Genomic DNA, 25,817 nt, shown 5'->3' with positions numbered 1-25,817 from the left:
ACTTTCCTCTTTGACTTTGGATTTGGCTCTCTCCCCGAAAACTTGTTTTTAATTTTTGTTTTCCTGTAGCTGGAACAGCGTTGGGTCTTGCGGTTGTGAACATCCTCCACACTATGAATCCTTCCCTTGTGATCCTCTCTGGAGTCCTAGCCAGTCACTATATCCACACTGTCAAAGACGTCATCCGCCAGCAAGCCTTGTCCTCGGTTCAGGACGTGGACGTGGTGGTTTCGAATTTGGTGGAACCCGCCCTGCTCGGCGCGGCCAGCATGGTTCTGGACTACACGACTCGCAGGATCTACTAGTCCTCCGAAGAGTGGAGGTGGACCGAGATTCAAGAGCTCCTTGGCAGAATCAGGTTGTCTTCTAGATGAGCATTTCTTAAAAGGCAAATTTGGTATTTCAATTTATTTGGCAGGCGACTTTGGCAGAGTTTTTGCTTTTAGTCTCTTCCAGAGTCACTTTTCCCAACCCGTTTTTGTAGATGCTGCTCCTTGTGGGGTCATTTCAGCTCAAACCTTGTCACAATCTTCTGTGCCAAAAGGAGCTACAGTAGTAGCCGAGGAAGCCTTAGGACTCTGCTTACTAGATGTACCACTTAGACCTGCAGGCCTTGCTTGGGGTGTGACCTTGATACTGGAGTTTGGATTATTAATCCTTCCTCCTCTGACCCTAAGTTCAGAACACAGAAAGGGATCCAGTCAGGGAACAGAAGGAAATCTCACCATGAAGGGCTTAAGTAAACCTTTTAAAAGCAGTTTTATTGAGGTATTTTTTAAAGTGCACAATTTGGTTGAGTTTTGACATATATATACCTATGAAACCATGGCCACGATCAGGACATCAGGTGTACGTATCTCTCACCCCCAAACATTACTTGTTGAAAGATGTTATTTGCTATTACTCTCTCAGAATCTTGAGCAACTTTAGATCAGGGATCTGAATTACAGTGGCCTTAGTGACCTTGTCCTTATCTTCTTAAAGCCAGCTGAGAAGCCAATAGGACTTACAGCCTCTGAAAGATTAACCATCCCAGAAGGATCGTTGCTACTGACAAGCAGACACCTCTCCCTTCAACAGCTTTTCATACTATGTTGAATATGACCCTGGAGTGTTGATTAAGGCAGTGTTTGTTGTGTGTCATACCTAGAGCCCACATCTGTGAATCTGGATTCTGGCTAAATAAGATTCCACGCTCGAATTGGTGTCAAGATAACACAGGCCAAGGTTCTTGCTATTAATTTCAACCTGGAAGAAATACTGATAGCCACCATTTATTAAGTGCCTACTGTGTGCCAGGCTCTGAACTTGGTGCTTCATATGCATTATTCTAAATTCTCACAACCAGTAAGGTAGGTGTTTTAATTCCCATTTTATAGAACCCCAAACTAAGTCAAGTGGTGTGCCTAAAGCCGCGTGGCTAATGAGTCTTAAAGACAGGGTTTGACCCGGGTCCCTCTGTGTTTTTTCTGCTAAGCCACACAAACCTCTCTTCATATCAAAAACTTCCAAAGTGCAAATATATTCTAATTTATTCCAGGCTACCAAGAGCTTTGACAAGAATATCTCATTGGCAAATGAATCGATTCATCCTTGACACTATCTCTCAGTGGTGAATTTAATAAAATATTCCTGTATGCTGTGGAAATTTTGCCAGTACAGTATTTGGTCTAGTGACAGGTTTTTATGGGTACTTTTAGATGACCTAAAAAAGGACATGCATATGTTTTTCAGGTTGTTTATTATTTTAGGAAAACCTGAAGGTTTCTACAACATTATTTCTGTGTTCACATATAAAATGAAGGAATCAAGTTTGCATTTGAATTACTTCCTTCCTGGTGGGTTAATGTGAAAAGATAGGTTGGCTGATTCTTAGAACTCTGTCAGCTCTGAAATAATCTCCAGGTCCTGGTTGATTTCTGGGAAGGAAGCTAGTTGGCTTGGCCATCAGTGTCTGGGGCGGGTCGGTATACCATGAAGGGGCATCAGCTGTTCTTTGACAAAACCTACAACCACTGTATACACCAGACAGTTGCACTGCTACCAAGTTTCATACCAAATATTTGGAAGGATGGTATTGAATCTGAACCCAAATCTTAGTTTTTATTAAATTCATGGAAAGGCTAATATATTCCAACATAATTATTACATATAGCTAAATGATCACGTCTTAATTTATTTTAATGTAAATATTTTTATTTTACTGTTCTGAGCCAAATTCTAAAAAAATAAATGTATTTCCTTGTGGAAATCCTGCCATTTTTGTATTTTGTTTTGTTTTTAATTAGCTCATTAGCTAAAAGCATTCCCCTTCCCAAAAGATATTTGTTGTGCTCCTTACTTTCTGAAGGTCATTTAACTTCTTTAAGGCATTTAATATTGATTTAACAACCACCCCACCAAAAAACTTTGTTAATAGAAAGCATTGTTATATAACTTTAAAATATATATACTGCAAAATGATCACCACACTGTCTAGCTAATATCGTCACAATACATAGTTAAGAGCTTTTTTCCCTTGTTAAGATCTACTTTCATAGCAACTTTCAAATATGCCATATAGTATTGTCAACTATAGTCTCCATGCTGTACATTACATCCCCATGACTTATAACTGGAAGTTTGTACCTTTTGACCCTCTTCACCCACTCCCCACCTCCCAACCCCCCACCTGTGGCAACCACCAATCTGTTCTCTATGAGCTTGGTTTTGTTTTGTTTTTTTAACATTCTACATATATGTGAGATCATACGGTATTTGTCTTTCTCAGTCTGATTTATTTCACTTAGCATAATGCCCTCAAGGTCTAGCCATGTTTCACAAATGGCAAGATTTCATTTTTTTTCTAATGGCGGAATACTATTCTGTCATACATATTTACACATTTTATTTATCCATTCATCCATTGATGGACACTTAGGTTGTTTCCATTACCTTGGCTATGTAAATAATGCTGCATGTAAGAGTGCATATATCTTTTTGAGTTAATGTTTGTGTTTTCTTCAGATAAATACCCAGAACTGGAATTGCTGGATCATATGGGAGTTTCATTATAATTTTTTGAGGAACCTCCATTCTGTTTTCCATAGTGGCTGCACCAGTTTACATTCCCACCAGCAGTGCACAAGGGTTCCCTTTCTCCACCTCCTCTCCAACACTTATTTGTCTTTTTGATAACAGCTATTCTAAGAAATGTGAGGTGGTATCTCATTGTGGTTTTGATTTTCATTTTCCCTGGTGATTAGTGATGTTGAGCACCTTTTCATTTACCCATTGGCCAGCTGTTTGGCTTCTTTGGATAAATGTCTATTCAAATCCTCTTGTTTTTAAATTGGATTGTTTTTATGCTATTGAGTTGTATGAATTCTTCACATATTTTGGATATGAACCCTTCACTGTATGTATGATTTGCAATATTTTCTCCCTTTTAGTAGGCTGTCTTTTCGTTTTGTCGATGGTTTCTTTTGCTGTGTAGAAGCTTTTTAGTTTGAATGTAGTCCCAGTTATTTTTGCTCTTGTTGCCTTTGCTTTTGGCATCAAATCCAAAAAAATCATCACAAGACTGATGTCAGGGAGCTTATACTGCCTATGTCTTCTACGATTTTTATGGTTTCGGGCCTTATAGTCCAGTCTTTAATCCATTTTGAGTTTATTAATTTTTCCAATCCATGAGCTTGGGGTCTGTTTGTCTTTAGTTTCTTTCATCGGTGTCTGATACTTTTCAGTGTACAGTTTTTTCACCTCCTTGGTTATACTTATTGCTAGGTGTTTTATTCTTTTTGATGTAATTGTAAACGGGACTGTCGTCTTCTCTTTCTGATAGTTCATTAGTGTACAGAAATGCAACAAATTTCTGTATACTAATTTTGTATCTTACAACGTAATTCATTTATTAGTAGTTATTAGTAACAGTTTTTTTGGTGGAGTCTTTAGGGTTTTTTATATATAAAATCATGTCATCTGCAAATAGTGACAGTTTTATTTCTTCCTTTCCAACGTGGATGCCTTTTATTCTTTTCTTGCCTAAGCGCTCTGGCTAGTACTTCCAATACTATGTTGAATCCATTTAAAATTTGACATAAAAATCAAAGTGGTCCCAAGAAAGAGGTTTGAAACTAAATACTGAGCACTCACTGAGTTTCTGAACCAACTCCTTCCTTTTTATGAAGCCCCATGTGAGTAATGTAGGCATTAGAAACAATCCAAAGCTACTACTGCCACCTCAAAACTTAAGAGGCTTACACGGTGATCACTTTCTCTCATGGTTTCTGTGGGTCAGGAATTTTGGAAAGGCTCTCCCTGGCAATTCTGACTCAGGGCATCAGATGCACGTGCAGTTAGACAGTGGCTGGAGCTGGAACAGGAGGTTGGAATAGGGCTGGCCATGCATCTCTCTTTGCTTGTAGTTTCCAGGTCTCTCCACGTTGGTTGATTTGGGCTTCCTCATAGCATGGTGGCTTCAGGATTGTAGAACTTTTTACATGGTGGCTCAAGGACTACCAGCTTGTGTGGTCCAACAAACCAGCCGTAAGCTGTGTTGCCTTTTACAACCTAGCCTTGGATGCATATAGCATTACTTTTGTCATATTATCCAGTCACCTCTTGATTGATTTCGAGAAAGTCAGACTTTACTGACATCTGATTAACGGCCACATCCACCCTCAAGAAGCCCATCCTGTGTGGGAGGCAAGACAAGTCCAAATGACACCAAGACAATATCAAAAGGTAAGCTGTTGCACGTAGAGGGCCATGGGAGCTCAGGGGAAAGGAAAGGCATTACGGACGTGGCCTTTCAGCGAGTTCTTAAACCAGATTTCAACATTTTCAAGGGCATTAGCAAGGCCCAGAAGCAACTAATGGTTGGTGAACAACAGCAAGTGATTGCTTGATTACAAGCAGAGGTGGCTAAAGGGGAGGAATAGCGAAGAGGCCAGAAATGCGGGCCAGATCAAGGAATGCCCAACTAAGACGCTTGGAGAGGGGAAGGTAGGCAGAAAAGTAAATGTTCCTCTCCCTTCCAGACATAATTACCATAGGAGAGATGGTGGACTTTCCTTCTCGGCAATGGCAAGACCTACCCCTGCTCCACCTCCTGAATGTGGCATTACATCAATCTCCAACTTGGACTAGTATCAGGTAACCATTAGTAGCAGATTTCTGAAATACAGCTTTATCAGTCACTCGAACCATCACCTAAAATGTGACAGGTTCTGAGAGCAAATAATGAATGTGTTGATGCCTGAATGGAACACAGTCTCCTACAGGCACCTATTGTGTGGACCAGTGTGGTCCAGAACATTCTATGATGATGTAAATGTTCTATAATCTGCCCTGTGCAATCTGAATGCTACCTAACTACATGTGGCCACAGAGCATATGAAATGGAGCTAGGGGCTAGAATTGTATTTTTAATTCTGATTGACTTAAATAGCCACCTGTGGCTGCTGTACTGGCCAGCAAGGTCTAGATGAAGGACTTGACAACAGAAATATTAGCAAAGTGCTAAGGATGGCACAGATCCCAATGTGTGCTACAGGGATTCCGAGTTAATGGGGCCAGCCACAGTCATGCCATCCTGACTCAGGTTTACTGGCTGAATCCAGAGGAGTAAGGGTCTCACTAGCTTTATTTCCCAGAGAGACCCCTGCTGAAATATACTATCCAAGATCCTACGGGACAGGGACAGAGAAAATGTCTAGGGTGGTGTGGGGATTCAAAGCTCTATCTTTGGTGGGCAATAAGGGGTTAACTTTTAGCCAAGGAACTCCCTTTTCAATGGAAACTTCCACAGACTCCTACTATAGACAATAGAAACTCAGAGCTATTTTAGTTCAAGGCAGGGGTTGGCACCCAGTGGCTGTGCCTCAGCCCTAGAAAGGATAAAAGGAAATTCCTCACCAACCTCACTCCCAACTGCAGCATATCTTGTGGTCAATAATGAAGCTTCATGTTTGTTTATTGTCTGAAACAGAAATTTATTCTCAGAATAACGCACGAAAGCATAGGTTGAGGCCGCCATTGGGAGGCTTCCCCTCCCTTCCTCTGCCACCTCCCCATCTCTTTGAATGCCAGGGACAACACAGTTGAAGGAAACATGCAATCACAAACAATGATCAACTCTAAAGACAAAAGGTTTGGTCCAAAAGAACTCAACATAATTAATCCAATTACCGTGAAGAGCTTCACTGAGTAGGATTAAGATATTGCAGATGTAGTGTTTCCACAGGGTGGCTCTTCAGTGCACCAGGGGGGCCTGCTTGAGGGAGATGAGGACAGAACGCATGCGGGAGACATCTTTGGCCTGCTTGCTGGACTTGGGGTTAAAGTCACACAGCCGGGCCACCCGCTCCCACTCAGTGCCTGGGGATGACTCTTCAATGTCATTTACAAAGGCTTCTTCTGCTGCCCTGGAAGCAACAAAAGATGTTGGTTTAATGTAGAATCCCTGGTAGCTACCTGGCAGCTGCCCTGTTATGAAAGCAACTGCCTCTTTATGCCTGACTTAATGGCATTCTGGTTTTCCAAAGAGTAACAGCCCCTGGCCCAGGTCAGACTCAGGAGCAGACACACGGCCAGCTTTCCTAGGCACAGGGGCCCCGGACTGCTGTGTAAAATGTTGGAATACAGGTGTTTGGTTCAGGACTCACTCTGTTGATACAGAGAATTTAAAAAGCCAGTCCTTAGCCAGCTACTCACCGCCTTCATTAGCAAGGGCAAAGCAGCAGGCTGGCCAAGAACTTGAACAGCAGTTTATGTTGGGCTGTACTGAGTTTCAAGTAAATTTAGAGACCTCCAAAGAAGCCCACAGGTCACTGCACAGTAGCCTCTGGATTTATTCCTAAGGCTGGAGAGAAATAGGGCAGCTCAAAAGGAATTCAAGACAAAGCTCCCATGCTAGCAGGCACTAGAGACTAAAGCCATTCTGGAAGGGGTTTGTTAGGACATTCTCCTCAGCCAGAAGTTTGCCATTTTCCCTCCAGCCGGGTACCATGGGCCTCTTGGGGCACTCTGGCAGGGGTGGGCGCCCAACGGCCGAGAGCCAACCAGTGTGAACTGCTTTTTGGTAGGATGCTGCTCCAACATTTTTTCACACCAAGGTCAGCCCATCCCCAGTTGGGAACTAACTTGTAGGAGCTACAGCCTAAAAGGACAATGCTAAGAGGAGGAAAGACACACTACTTCATCTACTCCAACAGGCATCACAGGCAAAGCGAAAGCAATGGAGATGACTGGTCTGTGGGGACAGAGGGGTGGCACTCTCACAGGGATGGCCGTGGCAAACACCGCTGAAGCCCAGAGCCACTACAACACTGCGACTTCATGGCACACACAAGGGCAGTGAGAAAGGTTTACTTAACTGTTCTAGGCTGTAGCAAGGATGGTTTATGTTTGTGCTTAAAGGTGAAGAGAAGAAAAGAAATAAGAAAAACTTTAGGTCAGATACAGAAAATGAGAATGAGCTCAATGCAGATGGTCAGTAAGCTAGACATGCCCTTGCCACTCTGTACTCTTGGGGACGTGCGGCTGGCTTTGCTGGGCCACCCTGCTGCCCAGCAAACCCAGACTTGACTTTTCCAGTCTCCATTTCTACTCCAGAGAGAATGTGCAAAAAGTAAATCCAACACCACCTGTAAGTCCAGCATTTCACAAGTCTCATTGCAAATGCACCCACGGGCCCAGGAAACCCAGCTCTATCTCCTAACGGGATGAAGGGCTCAAGGTCATGCACCCTAAGAGGCTCTACAGACCTGAGCCTGTTGTCTACTCTTCCCACAAGTTCCTCTCTTCCTTCATTCCACCCTCATCTCCCTTACATCAAAAGGCTAGTCCTAATTTTCAAGGAGGAAACAAGCAATTCAGCAATACTGCTTTGACAACAGAAATCCTTAAACCAAAACAAAACAACTTTTCCAGAGAAGTTGCAGTTTTCTTTAGGAGGAAAAGCCACAGTGGCCTGTGTCATACAGCTCTGGCTATCTTGACCTCAAAGCTGGGGGTCTCTTTATGCCAGAGTAGGGGACAGGGCATCAGAAGCTGGCCACTAAACAACAATTTCTGGTATGAGACCACAGAGGAACAATTACAGACCCCACGGGAGGCTGCCCCCTCTGCTGCCTCTTCTGCCCCAACCCCACATTCTTCAAAGGAACCCAGTGTAGAAAATGCTGCTTGCACTGGTTCCTAACCCAGGGCTTCTTCCCCCTCCCCAGGTGGGGACACTCCCCCTTCCCACCTGGGGCAGGGAGGCAGCAGTGGCAGCAGTAACAAGAGGTCAGAGCCCTCCCCAGTCCCAAAACCTTCCCAGACGAGATCACGAATGACTCACATTTTGAAAGTGAGTTAGCTTCCTTCCCTCCAAACCCCAAAATGAAAAATGGCAACCAGAGTTGCAGGGAGTCGTGGTTCTGTGAGACAATCAATGGAACATCCCCCCAGCTTATCAACTCTTAGGCAGCCCCCACAGTGTCAGTCTGAAATAATTTTAAAACCAAAGCAACTTGTGACATAAAAGGAGCATTAACTATAAACAAAAAGTAGGAACAATCAAGACAAGAAAAGGAATTAGTTTTGCAACATACACATAACCAATCACGTCAGCGAAGGGTTGTTTGTAGAAAGCTTCATCTGCCACCCTAGACAGCAAGAGGTCCAAAAGGCAGGCAAGCAGGCAGGAAAAAAGAGAGAACATTGAGAAGCAGAAACATCTCAAATCCACAATAGAGGCACGACTGTGCTCTGGGGAGCTGCTCCCAAGGCTCCATCCTAACTGAGTGAGGCTTCCAGCACCAGACACTCCAGCAGGTAAGGCTTCCTACTGGCCTTCCCCGCGGGATTCTCCAGGGTGAGTGCTGCCAGCTTCATCCCCAGGCCTTACCCCAGCAACCACGAGCATTTCCTAGGTACCCACTTATGGGCTGAGCCCTCTGACAGACATTGTGTCCATTCCATCCTCAACCCCAAACAACCCAGGACGCTGAGTGTTCTCCCTGCACTTTACAGATGACATGATAGGGAAGGGAGGCCTCGAGATGAAGCAACCTGTTTGGCAACAAGTAGCAACAGAGGTGGCAGAACTCACAACCAAGGCAGTCTGGCTCTTTTCACTGTAAGTTACTGCTGCTCCCCAGCTGGTGTGCGCTCGGGAAGCCACGCCTCCTTCCTGCCAGCCTCAGTAAACACCACTGGGCACAAACGCTGCCAGACGCCAGGAACGCTAGGGCCCAAAGCCAGCTTAATCTTGGATTATCCGACTACTACTTCCCCACACTGACTAGCTGGGACCAACTGCCAGTATCCTGGGAACACAGATGGTCATTTCAAAATGCCCACCTTTGAAAAAAGAGGAGCTAGAGGCAAGCAGTGAGAAGACCTGCAGGCAAGGGTCCTGGCTCTGGCATACTGTGTGTCCCTGAACACAACCGTCAGTCCGCTCAGTCCCTGCCAGACTCGACTGCTTTGACAACGTACAGCCCAGAAGCCAGAACTTCATCCCCCCTTCACTCTCACGTGGGAATGGACCAAAATGGCAACTCTGGGACAAGAAGGAAAGGGGGGCAAGCTTGGTGGACAAGTTCACAAAGCAGGGGACAGGCTGAATCCCTGGGCCCAGCCAGCCCCCCTCAACCAGCATGGGTGGGCAGGGAACCTCCCTCAATGAGTCTTACCCTCCTTTGCCCAGTGGGTTTGGGGCACAGGAGTGGGAGGGACCCTTTAAGGACAGTCATGCCCGGTCATTAACCTGAGCTCCCATATTTATTTGAAGGGAAATTCTAGTAATTTTATTTTTAAACTCACACATACCCTTGCTTCTCTCCCATTCTGGTTTATACATAGGAGGTGTTTTGTAGAAATTTAAAGAAAGCAAAAAGAACAGCCTGATTGTAACTCCAAATAAGTCAGCAGGAAAACAGAGTAGTTTGTGGGCACAATGAGTGGGAGGGAAAGGAAAGGCAGGCCAGCTTGTAAACCCATAATCCTTTTAGTTTACACACAGGGCTAAACCTAGTCAATTTCAACTTGTGCTTGCCTCTGCTGGGAAAGAATAAAGGTTTAATGACTCCTGTTCAAAGCATTACTGAGACAACAAAAGCTTGCTGTCAGGCTTTTTGCTCCTTTGCAGCTAGCCCAAGAAGAAGGAGCTGTTGGTGACAGGACAGCACAGCCCCATCGAGGCTACAGCCCCAGAACAAAAGGGAAACCACACACGAAAACTCAGCTGGCCCTTCCACCTACTTAGAGGGGCCTGAAAGCAGCAATCCTCAGGCAAGGCAGGAAGGGGACTCCACACCTGGAGGGTCAGCCTGGTTTTACCAAGTACTTCGGAGCAGATGCACGGCCTGAGGCAACTCACCAGGGTAAACAGGGCCTCACAGGGTTCCTGCACAAAGCACCCCATCCATCCTTCTTTAGAAATCTGAACTTGCATCGGGGGGAAATCATCCTGAATGAGCACAGGATTAAGGAACCTGGACCTGTCAGCCCTTCAAACTGACCACAATCTCACAGCAGAAGCCCCGGCAGCTAACGCTACTACCCTCGGCAACTCAACCCCGACCAGAGGGCCGCCCCACCATACTTGTCACAAAACTTCAAATGGAACCTGACAGGCACGCATGCCCCACAGGAAGGTGGCCAGGACAGAGGCTCGAGGCAGTGACAGAACCAAGAACAGGCAACGGGAGACAGGTAGTCGAAGGCTGCTGCACAAACAGTCCATCTGTTCTGCCATAGCCGCCCCACGAAGGCAGAAACTGTCTGGCAAAGAGGTTAGCTCCCTCTCTTCTGGCAGATTTCCACTTAAGAGCTGCCAGAGACAAGGGTACTTAAACCCACTCCTGCCTCTGAGAACAAGGACCCAAGGCTCTTTACCATGAAAATTACAAACAGCCCCAGGCCAAGTCTAACCTATCTTTTACACTTAAGTGGGTGGAGTGACTATGAAGTGAAAGCCAGTTCCCAGTCTCGAGTCTCACAGGGGAAGCAAGCCCATCGGCCTGCGCCCAGGTGAGCAGTGCTGCCCCCATCTCTCTTTCTGAGCTGCTTCCAAGTGGACTCTGAGCACGGAGCATTTAAAGACCACAGCTGCTGGTTGGTGGTGAAGGAGAATGACACTGTTTACTCCCTACAACTACTTAACCTTCAGTAAGTGAGTAAATTCTGAAAAGAGCATTTTTAAAAAGTCAACTCAAGATTTTCTTAGACACAGATAATAAGCACCCAGAGAACCCTTAACTCTGAAGTCACTTGGCTACCTAACGATGAAACACACATCCCTACTACTGGACCCTGTGGGGAGCAGCCCTCAGAGGCAGGGGATGCGACATGACTGAGTCTATAATCACCTCCAAAGTACTGAGATCCTGGAATAGTCCTGAAAGTGGCCTTTCATTCCAGGGTTACATTTTTACATGTGGACTTGATCCCGTGAGATGACACTTCCTTCTGCAGAATCACACCATTACAGGCAGTGCATACTAACCAAACTCTCAGCTGCAGAGCTAGACTCACTACAACTAGTGTGGCGAAAAAACAGGCTGAATTACCCTCACAAGATCCAAGAGACTTGTAACCCTTACGATCCAAGTATATTTTTGAAAACCTGCAAAGACATTGCACACTAAAAGACGCGGCAGCTGAAAACCTACACTGGCTGGTGGAAACGGACCTGATTTTGTCTTGGCAAACGAGCTGTTCTAGAAGCAGTACGGACTGACCTGTTATTCGCTTTCGTCTTCTGTAGCTGCTCGTCCTGCCTCGCATACCACTCATCCAGCTCCTTTACTGCTTTTTCTTTCCACTCTGCTTCTTGCTTCCGAGAATTGGCATCTTTGAAGGGAAGGAAAAAGACGATACAAATGAGGCGAAATGCAAATTTTAGTCCGCTTCACCGTGTATTTGGGCTTATTAATCTCATGCTGTGTGCGGGCGCATGTGTGTGTTGGAAGGAGAACAGTCGGGAGGGAAGATAAAATTCTCTTTTCCCTGATTGTATGTCCAGCTCTCGATCTTAGCAATTCTATCCAAAGTGGTTCACCACCACTTATCCCAGTCCACCTACACGTTAGTGGATCACTAGTTTGGGGTTTTTTTTTTTTTTGAGGTGGGGGAGAGGTGGAAATACTGACTTTTAATTTTAAAAAAGGCTTTTGGGACACCAACTGGGGAAAAAGCAATTACAGGTGATTCTTTAATGATGCTGCCAGTTCAGGGTGGACTATTCATATTAAATAATCTTTTAATAAAATCTCCTCACAAACTATATTCCACACAGGTTGGACAATTAATGGTAGATGCACATCTATGAAGCAGGGAGCTATGAGAAAATTTATCAGAGGTAGAGATGATTCCAGAAGCAGGAAACAGTAGGGTATAGATGGAATTGAGGGGAGCACAAAATATCTACTCCTGCTTAGGCCACAGAGCGAGTCTGTGGCAGAGCTAGGGCAGAACTAAAGGAGAAACTCCAATGCGGAGAACTGTGGGGGGAGAGGTGAGGGTCGTCATGAACAGCTATCCAAAAGGTTCTAGGTGAGAGAGAAAATGCACACCTAGCAGGTGTGCCAGATTGGGTTCTCACCCACAAAGTTTCTCAGGACTAAATACGAGTTTCCCTAAGATACTAAAAGAAACATGTCAGTAAATGGTAGAGAGAAGGAAATACAAGTCATACTTTTGCCACAGTTGACACCGGAAGTCACCCTAATACCTAAACTTTAAGCACATTCTTAAGGATGTCCTCTCTGGCAGGTGTTTTACAGACATCTCATTTAATCTTTACAACAATCCCAAGAAGGTAAACTAGTCCCATATTCAGCAGTGAGAAAAGCTACAGCTCCGCAAGTTTGAGTAACGTTCCCAAAGGTTATAGTAAGTGGTAGAGCCAAGATTCACACCCAGGTCTGACTCTAAAGCTCACACATTCTTACTTCACTGTGCTGCCTCCAAAGAGAGGGACGAGGGACGGAAAGGGAGGCAGGCCCAGCAACAGTCACAGATGTGACCAGCAGATGGGCATCAGTGATCCAGACCAGAGTCTGGACAGTGCAGAGCCAGAGCCCAACCTGTAATGAGTGTCCTTGAGGAGCAAAGTACAAAGCAAACAACTTCTTGAAGGGAAGAAAGTAAGCATTCAGGGGCAATTATAGGGCCTTTGCAAGAAAGGTCTTGTAGTAACAACCTGCAGAAGACTTTGTAACTACTAGAAATAACCTAGTAGCAGCTAGAAACTCCCGCAAAGTTTCAGATTATAAAGAACTTTTTACCCTGTTATCTAACTTATCAGAAGGTGACATATTGGCTCAGGAGGAGAATTATTTCACTCAAATTTTCCACTGATGACTCAAGTATACACAGTAAACTTGTGATGTGTGTCTGTCCATGGCATTAAGTATATGTGGAATGGAGGGTGCTGTGATGCAGGGAGAGATGCTGTGGGCCGACGGTGCCCTGTGGACAAGAAACTGAAAAAACTTTAAAGAATAAGGTCTCCTTTTCAGGAGTTGTGAAATTACTTCCAAAGAATTACTTTTTGATTGGAGAGTATTTTCTTTCTGTATAGTCTAATGATCATTTTACTGCATAAAATAGTTCCTTTAAATCATCTTCTTTTATAAATTTATGAAGTGACACTGCCAATAAGAATTCAGAATTCTTAAACGCTTAGCTTGATGGAACAAAGATCCAAGCTGTAATACAGCGTCTCTGAATCTGGGAGGGAGAAGGGAGAGGAGAGGGTGAAAAATCCTCTTAGAGAGCAGGGTACACTGACAGCTGTCTTCTCTGGCCATACGCATTAATGTTCACAGAAAATTATTGGAAAACGTTAGCACACAGCTAAGCTTAAGACCATGGACATTGCTTCTCTATTTTTAGCATCTTGCACTTTCTCACAGTTCTTGCAACAGAAAAATGTGAAACTGCAGAAACACCTAATTCACGGACCAGTTTAATTCGATTCTACTGGAATACGAGGCCAAATGTTTGACTTCCCTCAGGAAGGCAACATGAGTTAAGAAAATAGCACTTCATGGAATATTCCCAAAGGGCCCAATTTGATAACTGAAAAAGAAAATGAAACTTTTCCAGACACCAAAGTGTACGCTCCTCCATGGAGAAGACAACTTTGCTAAACTTTGGGGAAAGAGAAAAGATAAAGCTGGGTTCTGCATCATGAAAAAGACTCCAGTAGTACTAATACCTGCTAAGTCTTGCCTCTAAGTCTACTCAGAAGAGATGCTCAAAGAAGAACAAGCAAGGACCAAGGCTGTTTGCACCATGAAGACCTATCTTCATCTTTCTAAAGCTGCACTATCCAGTACAGTGGCTACTAGCCTCATGTGGCCATTTAAATTTATTAAAATTAAATAAAATTTAAAACTCAGTTTCTCAGACATAATAGCCACATGCAGTTAGTGGCTACCATACAGAAGAGCACAGATATAGAACATTTCCATCATCAAAGAAACTACTATTGGATACTGCTGTAAAGGTTAAACGTAAGTGTGCCCTCTGTTCTGAAAGCCACAGAAACTGGGCTGGAGAGACACTAATTGGCTGTATTATCTGGGTCAATTCCTTTCCTATTTCTGGGTGTCCTTTCCTATTTCTACACCATCTGAGTCATGTTTTCACTAGTTCAGCGATTCCCAAGAAGGAATAATAATGCTGACACTGTGGTAACATAGAAGCATGTTGCTATTTCTAGTTGTACAATAAAATATTTAGGCACGATGTATGTGGTGGTGTATATATCTTAAAGTGGATCAGGAAAAAAATTATGTGTATATTCACAATACACATATAAATGTATGCACATGTGAGTGTATAAAACATACACATACATGCCTCATTTATACAAAGACAACCCAATATGGCAAAATGTTCATTACTGAATCTGGAGGAAGGGGCACACATGTTTGTTTTACTCTATTCTGTGTCTGAAATTTTAATTAAAAATTGAGAAAAGAATACCCTCTGGATAACACCCCCCCCCCGCCTCTGCCACACCTTTCCAACCCACGTGTACAGATACCAAGTCTCTCCCGATCTTGACCAACAGCTGACACACCATGGAGAAGGCTCTTCAGCAAAGGCCAGGCTGGCTAGCACTGATTCTCAGGCTCGGCCTGCCCCTCGAGATGGCGTACACTAAATGCAATGCGGCTGAAGGGATGGGTATGGATTCTGAAGCAGAGCAGACTTAAGCTGAAATTCTGACTCTACCACTTCTAGCCGTGGTGATCCAAAAACTTACTCTTCCTCTGATCCTCACTTTCCTCACCCATAAAAAGTAAAAACTTACAGTGATATTAGGGTAAGAAAACCAAATCGTACATATTACCTAACATCCTTCACATTTTCCTCTCAAGCATTACTTTAAATCCAGCCTTCAAATGGTAAATGGACTGTGCAGTCCCTCACATGGGTATGATACCTTCAGGTTTACAAAACACTCTCATAAATACCATCTCAGACTACCCTTGGGGTTGATAACACTGATCTTACTTCACAGATGAAGAAACAGATTCTGTAAGGTTTGAGCAACCAAGTGCCCACAGCTGATAAGTTACTGCTGGGCCTGGAGCCCAGTCTTTCACTCCAAGTCCAAGGTTCTTTCCACAGCACCACTCTGCCCTTCCTGAGAGGACAGATGCACTGTGACTCTCCGGGCTGCCTGAATCCCCACACGGCGGCCTGTGATTAAGCATCTCCATGTGGTGGCCTTGTGACCTTGTTCGGAAAGATACCTTCCCCAAAACTGTACAAGAACATTATGGCTAATTCATGTTAAAAAGGGATAAAAGTAGAGTCAAGGTCAACTATTCCACTGAAAACAGATACCCAAAGACAGAAAGGGATTCCTTACCAAGGGCTTCCAAGCGTTCCGTTTGCTCTTCTCTCCATTTACGGATACTTTCAGGCTCTGACTGCAATCGATCCACTTGTGAAATAGCTGCATAACTGTCTGTTGGCCCATTACTCTCCTTAACACAAAACACAGTTGTGCTCTATCAGTACCAAAACCTCCTCCCAGAAATGCGCTTCACCCAAGTTAGAACCGCTGTTTATGTGCAACACTGATGGCTGTGGTAAATGTAAAGGATTACCTTACGAGCACCACCACCACCTTACGTGCCAATAGGGAGCTTTCAACATTATGCACTCAATCCTTGCAATCCACAAGGGAGCCTGAGTAGTTCTTATCCTGTTAATAAATGGGACATGAGTGGGAGATGGGAAAGCTGGGGAAGTGAGTAATGGACTTACTAGGAAACAGTGTGATCAGTTTTATTTTCCTTACTTGACACAGAGATTGTGATATCTTCAAAGTAACAAAGATAAATACACAGCACGGCAAGGCCTAGAACCTGACACTTCTAAATGTTATTATACAATACAGGGAAAAGTACACTTCATACCGCCTAATCAAAATATAGTGAATTCTAGGAAAAAGAGAGTCCAAAAGAAAATGTATAGTTACTACAGTCACACCAAAGAAAATAAAAAGGCAGGCCAATGTGAGTCACAGCGTATGGGATGGGGAGGGAGACACACAGGTTCTTTATAGTGGTTAAGATTTGGAAGCTAATAAATAAATTGATAAAGATTCAAAAAGAATCTAATCTTTATAGAATTATTTCACCTACTAAACTAGGGAATATTACCAGCTTAACTTAACCAGACTATAAACAAAGATGGAAAGAAAATTATTTACAGTAGTATTTATTAGTAACTAACTTATTGTTAGTACTTTCCATGTTTCAGCCACATAAAAGCTTTATCTCCCAAACACCTTGCAAGTCAAATTTTTATTCCCATGTCAGCAGTCGGGGGATTAAACTGAGGTGCAGAGAAATGACATGTCCAAATTCACAGCTAGTAAGGGATAAAGCCAGGACTGAACCCCATTCCATCTCACTCTAAAGACCAAGCTCTAAACCAGGGACTGGAAACTATAGCCAGCTCAGCCACCTGTTTTTGTAATTAAATTTTACTGGAACAGAGCTATGCCCATTCGTTTACATACTGTCTACAGATGCTTTCATGTTACAGCAACAGAACAGGTTGACAGAGACCTTATGACCCACAAAGCTTAAAATGTTTACTATCTGGTCCTTTACAGCAAAAGTTAGTCCACCTTTGGCTTAAACCAATTAGACTAATCTCATCCTTCCTGACAGTTAACTGGTTGAAGGGTGGGCAGAAACCCAGGCAGAAGCAAAGCACCACGCTATTTCCCCAGGCTACAGTGATTACTTCCATCTGGTCAAGAGGGAAACATAGGACTTTTGTTGAGTGGTTGGGAGAAACCTCCATGTTGTTCTAGATAGTATGACATGCACATGTGAGACCCGGAAGTGCTGTAGCCATTCTGCCACCGTGAAAGAGTATAAAACTGCACACTCAGCTGGCAGAACCAGAGTCCTAGAGGAACTGAGTTGGAATCCAGGTCCGAGGACCCCTAGCCTATCTCAGAGTTCTTTCAATTATATGAGCGAGTGAATTCTATTTAAGCCAATGCACGTTGGGCTGGTGACCAAAAACTCAGTGATACAGAGGGAAAATAATGGTAGTCGTCACAAATACCAGCCACCCCCCACCCTCAAGACCATCTAAAAGCTGAAAAGTTCCAATGCTGGCCCCACCACATACTACCTTTGTTACTTTTAGACTCCTGGTTTAACCTCTGTATGCCTCAGTTTATTCATCTGTAAATGGGAATAACAATAGTTCAGGTCCCTCAGATTGTTGTGAGAATTAAAGAAAATTCAATATAAACAGTGCTTGACACTACATGGCACAGTGTTTAAATCAGCCACCACTGCCACTGCCGCCACCACTGCCACTGCCACCACCACTGCCATCATCATGAAGGGTCATTTCTTGAGAATAAAGTTGGTAACACTAGGGTCAGGTCAATCACATTTTAAAAGACTACTCTATCAATGTTACCTCTCTTCAAATCCTTCCACTTTGGCAGGTAACATACCAGTTACTAATACATCCAGGAAAGTCAAAGGAGTGGGGTCCTTTCCAGGTCAGTCAATTCAAGTCACAGGAAAGGAAGACTCTCAACACTATCATGCAACATAATCAGAGTACTCTGTACCTGGTAGTATTCGCCATTCATGATTCCTTCAACAGCATCTGCAAGACATAAGATTTCAATCTGTCAATTAGGGCTGGTCATATGCTGGGCCAAAGGGTTACAGAGTATGACACAGTGCTGTAAGTACTCTAAGTTACTATCCCTGTGCTAGGTACCAGATAAACAATGGACAACTTTCTATTTAATGAAATCAAGATGTGCTTACACAAATGACTTCACCAAAATGTGGACAAATCTGTCCAAAAGCTTTTGATAATTGTCTTCTGGCTTAGAGATAACACTTAGAAGCCCGGCAGAAGAGCCTCACAGAGCAACAGTTTCTCTATCAAAGTTCTAAAGAAGGCAAAGGATAAGGGTGGTCCGGAATCCTTCACAGCGAGCAGAGATATGCAGCTTCATATTTAAACCAAGGTGCTTTCTTGGGGTCAGGACTCTCCATCCTTTGGCTAGAATAGGTTTGGCACCTGAGGGTCTACACTTGAGACTTCTTACTAATTCCTCAAGTCTACTTGGAATTAGTCCAGAACAGTAAGCTTTGGGCATACCAAATTAAATTAGTGTTTTCAAGGATGCAAGTTACAAAAACTCAGATTGTATACAATCTGATCTTATTGGCACAATTAATTGTTCATGAGCTAAATGAGAAAGTCCATCTCAGAAATATGAAAAATGTCTAAGTTAAGACTCAGAGATTATCAATCCATACAGTACAAAATGGTGGTCCACAGGCTGAACATATTTTATTTAAAATACAAAGCACTAAATCAGGAAATTTCACAAAATCAGGATTCCCAGTGTGTGTGTGTGGGTGTGCAGACAGAAGATCTGGCAACACTGGGCCTGCATTCCTAAATGAAGGCAGCCTTTACGTGCAGCATGCTCTGGACAATTTGCCAGTCCCCACTAGCCCCATTTTTTTTTTTTTAACCCATTCTGTGTGTCACTAATTCAGTTACCTGACTGGCCCAATAAGCATGTGTTTCTAACCTATGCCCTGACCCAACAGCCATCACTGATACAGCCTGTACCAGGCTGCACACCAGCCCTTTGGAGTGGCTGCTTTGCCTCCCCTTGAAAGCTTCAATACAGGCACCATAAAAATGCAGCGTCCACCTACATATTCTACGTATTCTCTATCTGTTGGCTGACCCATATTTACTGCCTACTATGTAGGACTTACAGTATTTTGTCCAATTGTTTTCAAACTATGATGACCATGTTATTGCATGGGATGGGAGAGGGAAGAGGAGAAAAGAGATGAACCTAAAAGATACAAGAACCCAAGTAGTAAAAGGAATGCAGAGCAGCTAGTGTGGGCCACCATCACAAGGCCCTCAGAAACATCAGAGGTTTCCCTAGAAGCCAGAGGCAGGGTGCTCTGAGTCGCATTCTTTCCTTTGAACAGGCAAAGATTTCATCAAACCACTCCAGTTTTCTTGGTTCCTAACTAATTAAACCCAACTTGAACCGCCTATTTTCCAAATCAACCTCATTCTCTTGCTTCTCCCAATTACCCTCCTCTTAGCTTTGGGAGTACTGAAAACTTTCCTTTCCCCAGCATGCCTCCCTGATACCAAAACATTGTTTTAAAAAAAAGGAAAATGGAGACAGAAGAAAATGCCACATAATTTCATTACTCAGCCTATTGGTTTCTATTTTTTTACTTTATCTAATGCATACACATAAAATTTCTTCCCGCAAAATGACTCCTATAACAGATGCTTTTTAGTAATCCATTCATCTATATCATTAAATTCTCAACTTTTTTAGTATGAAAACACCTACTACTTACTGCTTCCAATGTGCCAGGCACAATGTTAAACACTTTCTATATATTAAGTTTAATCCTCACAACACATCTGTATGTATCAGCACTTCACAAACGACCTTAAAATACATGTAGGGTTGGTTCCTTGAGAGGTAAGTAAAGTGTTCTTGAAGGGGCAGATAACTAATGACAGTATTTTCACTCTTAAATTTATTTTTTATGTTTAAGATATATAAGAAAAACATTAAATGCATGTATCATGAGATAATCAGCATTTACAAAGTGGTGCAATACCTGGGCAAGCAAGAAGTCAGAGGAAGGATCATCTGATAACCTGAGGCATGAAGACAAACCACAGGATCTAAGCACTTACCAACCCATCACAGCTCTGATCCATGTTTCACTTGCTGGTTATCTATCAATCATTTCAACATATTTCTCATACTTTTTTTAATTTCCTTACTTGTTTTACTCCTATGCTTTATTTATAAAAGTACAAAAATGAGTTTCTTGTAGTTTTTGTCAGTGGCTTTTTTCTACTTTAAGCTGTTTCTGTGCCACCTATCCCTATCATTTTTAAAATATTCTATCAAGTTTTGAAAATGTAAATTTAGCAAAAAACTAATAAAAGTATTTGCAGAGGGCATATTCAATCCTTCCTCAGCAATAAATTTCTTGACACAGAACTGATGGATCACAGAATATATATTCTAAAGACCTCTAAACACCAGCCATTTGCCCCCTTTGGTCCACCATTTGGTGGACCAAAGCATCACCACAAGTGCCCCATTTTTCAGACCTTCATTGCTACTAGAGACTGAGTTTTAGCGTGTTTTAAAATTTTTGCTAATCTGATAGCAGGAAAAAAAACCTTAAGGTGGCTTTGTTGTGCCAATCTTCTGTGAGGTGATCACCTGACATTTGATTTTCTTCTTTACTAAACTGCCTGAGTTTTGCCCATTTTTCTGCTATCTTTTGATTTCTAAGTATTCTTTCTGTATTATTTGTTTTCTCACATTGCAAATATTTTCCCCATTATCTTTTTGTATGGTTTACAATAGTTAATGCCTAGAACTACTTAACTTGTATGAGACACTATCAGTTTTTTTTTCCTTTATGATTTCTCTGTCTGCATTTATGATGAAGGCCTTTCCTACTCTAAGATAAACATTCACTTTTCTTCTGGTACTTAAAAAAAAAAAAAGCCTCTCTTTAATCCACCTGGAATTTATTTTTTTTGAGTAAAATTTAAAAAGTGAGATACGGGACACGGGTTCGAGCCCTGGTCCGGGAAGATCCCACATGCTGCGGAGCAACTAAGCCCATGTGCCACAACTACTGAGCCTGTGCTCTAGAGCCCGAGAGCCACAACTGCTGAAGCCCGCATGCCTAGAGCCCATGCTCCACAACAAGAGAAGCCACCACAATAAGAAGCCTGCGCACCGCAACGAAGAGTAGCCCCTGCTCACCACAACTAGAGAAAGCCCATGTGCAGCAACGAAGACCCAACGCAGCCATAAATAAGTAAGTAAATACTATTTTAAAAAGTGAGATAATTTTAAATCTTCGGGCCTACAATGGCTAGTCTGGCCAGGCCTACGTTTTGGTTAATATATTACAACTAACACACCAACTATCCAGTTAATATTTATTTCAACCCAGGGCCACTGTCAGTAGGAGAGACCTTGGTCACTACTCCAGACACAACATCAGAAGCAATTCTCATCCCATAGCTCTTTCTAAGTCACATGTTGCCCATCCTTTAGGTCTGAAGACTCATCCAGACTCACTGGCAAGTGCTTTGAGCTTTTATTAGTTACTGTACTACTGTACTGACATTCAACTGGCTCAAATCAAAGGATCATCTGTTGCTACAGAAACATGCAGAAGAAAGGCCACCCAGGGCCTTGATTTATTAGGACAACTAAGCTAACCAACTTGATGCCCCAGAAGGAAACTTTCTAGGGCATCTCTAGAACTCCAGACAGAAACAAGGGCCAGAATAAGTTTCCAGAGATGAAAGACTCTTTATCCCAAACCCACCTTCAACTTCCCATGTTCCCCAACCAATGGAAGTCAAGCAGACCTGGGTCTGAATTCCTGTGGAGTCATGCATTAGCTTGCCACTTTAGGAACCCTGCTTAACTTCCACAACCATCAGTTCTCACCTGAAACAGGATGACACTACCACTCTGCCTGCAGTTACTGCATGGATCTGAAAGTACACAGAGAACCTGGGGCACAGCAAATGTGCAGTATCACTAAGGATCATGCATGCAATTTCCCCGAACTTCCCTCCACCACTGCTACCAAGAAAATTACTCTCCACCTCCAGAAAGCTTTCCTTTATGTACCTCTCTTCCTTTGATGAGTGCCTCACTGCCATACTCTCTCAGTAGCTCCTTAATCACCTCTCTTAGCCTCCTCCATCCTCAGCCCTCACGATTGAGGGCTTTTCCTCAGCTCTAGACTCGAGCTGCCTCTTTCCTGACCGTTTGTTCTTACTCAGTATCCCCAAGCCACTTCACTCAGCTGGTTACCTCCCACCTCTAAACTAATGTTCTTCTCCGGATGTCCTAACAACTGAGGGCACATTCCAAGGCTCAGGCCTAGCCCCTCCTCCATGGGAGTTTTCCCCAAGGCTGGGAGAGTTTAGGTATGTTCCTCTCTCCTCTCTCCTGCCTATATATCCCTGTACGGTAACACATCAGATACAGAGCTCCCTCCTAAAAGCTGTGTCTTCAGCACACCCCAAAGCCTATAGGCTTTGTAACACCTTTCTCACCTCACTCCCAAGGAATAATAGGCAGGGACTGTGTGTAGTCATAACATACCAGGTTCTGCGTGTAAGCACTTTATGGGTGCTCTCCAATATAATCCTAGCAATCCTGTGTGGTGAGTATCCGCACCTTTTACAGAGAAGAAAACTGAGGCAGGGCAGTGGCAGCGATGGTTATGTAAGTTGTCTGAGACCACAAAGCTAAACACATTCAAGCAGTCTAGGACAGCACAGAATCTTAACCCCTAGAGAGAGAGAAGAAAAGAGAAAAAGAAAGAAGATAAAGTGTCCAACTAGTGCTCTAATCCTCAAAGGAAGTGCTGAGCATTGCACTATTTTTTTTCTGACCACTGCACTATTACCAACCTCAACTACACTGTCAGAGATCTGGCTTTAAGTCACTAAATGCTTAGTTCACTAAGAAAGCCCTTCCTAGGAACTAAGTCAGCAATCATCCCTTCCTTCCCTTTGCTGAAAGCTTGATGCACAAGGGATCTGTGTGTCCAGCTCTATTCTTTCCCTTTTACCCCTCCCATCACCAAGATCTGCTGGTTCTATACAGGACCCCTGTACCTGACATTTTTGCACATTCCTTTGTACCTACTGTGTGCCAGACACCCTGCTAGGCACCAGGGATACAACAGTGAGCAAGAGTCAACACTGTCCTTCAATCAGGACAGTCTTCTATGAGTCCTGATACCCCCAACTGTCCTCCCCAGGGCAACCACAACTGCCTTTCAGAAATGACAATCTCTTATCCCACGCCACCCCTGCTTACACAACTGCAACAGACTATGGCACAGTCTAAGGTGGGGGGACTTGGCGCTCAGCTATTAACTTGCCCTTTTTTCTTAAGCAAGTCGTTTCTCTGCAGGACTCAGTTTTCTCCTTCTATTCAATGAGTGAGATAAACGAAGGATCTAAAAATATTACCATTCTCAGGCAAATGCTGAAGACCTCCTGACAACAACAAAGAAACCCTAATCACCTAAAGCCAAATTCATTTTCCGGCCACAGCCTAGTTCAGCCCAACCTGCTTGCTATAAATTGCATTTTCAGGTATACTACCCATTCTCCTGTAGATTCTTATTGGGCAACTGATTTGCTCAGGAGGCAGCATAATGTAGTATAAAAATTCAGGCTGCAAACTAGCGGTCTCCCCACCCCCACTCCCCAAACAGGTTCTGCTTGGCTGAAGACTGAGATTTCGGAGTCCGAATGGTTTTACGAAGACCACTCACTACTCTAGTGCACCAAAGCCGCAGTCTCCAATACTCCTTATTACCTCACAGCCCGCATGTTTCTCTCATTTATGTTACCTGCCTGGCCCCTTAAGGTCTGAGTTTAGGGTAGCATAAACACCTCTATCTGTCCCACCTGTACCTTATTCTCCCTTAGTTGGAACGTTTTTTAAAGAAATGAAAAGCTGCGTCCCGTTTCTTCTAGCTCATTTCCTACTTCCCTATACGATTAAAAAGGTCTCTTAGACTCATCCTTTCCTCCTACCGCCACAATCCGAAGCACTGCACACAGGTAAGGCATTCAGAAGTCAGACTGGCAGCCTGCCACGTGCTCGCTTTCTCTTTTTTGCTGGAGCTTGGCTGCGGAAAGGCCACACTACTTTTTCCCTTCACCTCATGGAAGACCGATCCAGGCTAATCTCAGGTTCTGCTTAGGCAACACTGCCTACCAAAGCTCTTCCCAGAGGAAGGAGAGCTCCGGAAGTCCTAGCAGTGATACGTTCCACAAGCGGTAAAACTCTTGCCCTCTTTGGCCACAGTTTCTCCAGGGCTAGACCGTCTTTCTCGCGTTCCCTATTCACTCCTCCTTCCCGCCCCCCCCCCAACATTCTGTACACCTTAAGTGCTGAAACACTGAACTGCATTGCCATTTTCGTTTCTGTCTCGAAAACGATACCACGATTTTTTTTTTTCCCTGCCTTCCTTCCTACTAACTGGTCTGTGTTAGGCTCAGACTGGCCTGTAAGTCTGGCCAAAGTGCGCCAATGCGGCTGTGCCTCTGAGGCCAGGCTCAAGGCACAGCAAATGCTCAATGAAAGATCCCTGCATTGAACGGGCTTCTTCGGGCTCCTCAGCTTATCCTATTTTCTTGACTTTTTCCCCCGCCCGTGCCCGGGAGCGCTCAAACACACTCACAGAACGGACCAGGCTTGCCGAGCCTGCGTTTCTGCATGACTGAGCCGGGGTCCCGTTTCCTTTTTGCTTCCTCCTTAACCTCTCGCTCAGCGAGGTACAAGAGTTACACAGAGCTTCTCAGACCCGCTCCGGGCCGAGTTTCCGGACAAGTGCTCCCGCCCCGAACGCGCCCGCACTCACCCGGACCCCCCGGCGGCTCGCCGTGCGGCTGGGGCCCGTGGGCGCCGCCGTCCAGGATAGCGAAGGCCTCGTCGTTCTCTATGCCCGCAATCTCGCTCTCCTGCTGCGCCAAAAAGGCCGCGGCAGGGTCCTCTTCGCCGGCCACTCCGTTCCCCAGCGCGGGGCCGCTAGCATGGGCGCCGAACGGATCTAACTCAGCCATGGCGGGCAGTTCAACAGCACGGTCACCGACGCTGAGAGACACACCAACCGACCAGCCAACTCCGCGCCCGGCAGCGGCCGCTGTGGTGGCGACTGATATCAAGCGGGAGGAGGGAGAAGACGGAAGCGGAAACCCTGCCCCAATATCCGGTCGGTCTGGGCTGTGTTGGAGAGCCGAAAAGGTAATAACCAATCAGAGGACAGAAGTGGTTCAAGAGCTAACCAATCAGCCGGAGGAGGGTTGGGCCCCCGAGTGAAGCTCGTGACTCGGGAAGCACCTGCGAGGAGGGTGCTGAGCCCGGCCGGCCCCCGGCAGGCGGAAGTGGTGCGTGACTTAAAGCAGCTTTGCCTGACCCGCCTTTGTGGCTGGACCGACCCGGGACCGCCACCTCACAGAGGACTCTGAACCGGGAAGTGAGGTGAAGTTAGGGCGGCGATGATTGGCCGACCGCAGAAGAGTCAAGCCACTTAGGCTTTCTGAATCTCAGTTTCCTCATTTGTAAAATGGGAACAAGAATACTGCACTATCTCCCTCCCAGGATTACTGGGAAAACTGACTCCTTTTACGGCTGTGTACTGGCTTTCTAAAAAAATTTTTATTTGTTAACCCATTGACCCAGTCTG

General features: G+C 44.3%; 2 protein-coding genes across 9 annotated transcripts in view; one reads left to right on the top strand and one right to left on the bottom strand.

Moving 5' to 3' along the window:
• Positions 1–14,730, top strand: part of GNE (glucosamine (UDP-N-acetyl)-2-epimerase/N-acetylmannosamine kinase) — a 53,029-nt gene extending 38,299 nt beyond the window's left edge. For 5 of the 6 annotated variants that reach the window (XM_089913393.1, XM_022600280.3, XM_089913395.1 and 2 more), the window contains one exon: positions 70–2,259. In XM_089913393.1, the coding sequence (XP_089769519.1) occupies positions 70–305 (236 nt within the window). In that variant the 3' untranslated portion in view covers positions 306–2,259. Of the gene's footprint in view, positions 1–69; positions 5,137–13,892 lie in introns of those variants that run through there. The other variant, XR_016393590.1, reaches the window with a different exon arrangement.
• Positions 5,951–25,318, bottom strand: CLTA (clathrin light chain A). 3 transcript variants are annotated; one of them, XM_089913402.1, is made up of 6 exons: positions 24,993–25,318; positions 18,110–18,147; positions 15,866–15,983; positions 11,715–11,826; positions 8,580–8,633; positions 5,951–6,407 (listed from the first exon to the last, which is right to left on the bottom strand). In XM_089913402.1, the coding sequence occupies exons 1-6, from the start codon at positions 25,192–25,194 to the stop codon at positions 6,236–6,238; spliced, it is 696 nt and encodes a 231-aa protein (XP_089769528.1). In that variant the 5' UTR covers positions 25,195–25,318; the 3' UTR covers positions 5,951–6,235. The 3 variants fall into 3 exon arrangements, with proteins under 3 accessions (XP_089769528.1, XP_022455990.2, XP_022455991.2); XM_022600282.3 differs by lacking the exon at positions 8,580–8,633 and adding an exon at positions 7,359–7,394; XM_022600283.3 differs by lacking the exon at positions 8,580–8,633 and having other exon boundaries at positions 24,993–25,312.
• Positions 25,319–25,817: the final 499 nt, after the last annotated feature.

The sequence above is a fragment of the Delphinapterus leucas genome, chromosome 6 (assembly GCF_059928025.1).
Source record: "Delphinapterus leucas isolate spDelLeu-1000000601 "Yukka" chromosome 6, BTC_Dleu_Yukka2, whole genome shotgun sequence".
Lineage (NCBI taxonomy): Eukaryota > Metazoa > Chordata > Mammalia > Artiodactyla > Monodontidae > Delphinapterus > Delphinapterus leucas.
The sequence above is the reverse complement of the archived record's forward strand: the minus strand, read 5'-3'. Positions and strand labels throughout refer to the sequence as shown.

Bases quoted from the DNA above. Each gene is read 5' to 3' on its own strand.
- CLTA (XM_089913402.1), bottom strand. From the start codon at position 25,194: ATGGCTGAGTTAGATCCGTTCGGCGCCCATGCTAGCGGCCCCGCGCTG. The intron at 11,827-15,865 runs GTAAGGAATCCC...TTCCCTTCAAAG, and splicing joins GGAACGCTTGGAAGCCCTTG to ATGCCAATTCTCGGAAGCAA. The intron at 8,634-11,714 runs GTCAGTCCGTAC...CTTGCTGTCTAG, and splicing joins AAGACGAAAGCGAATAACAG to GGTGGCAGATGAAGCTTTCT.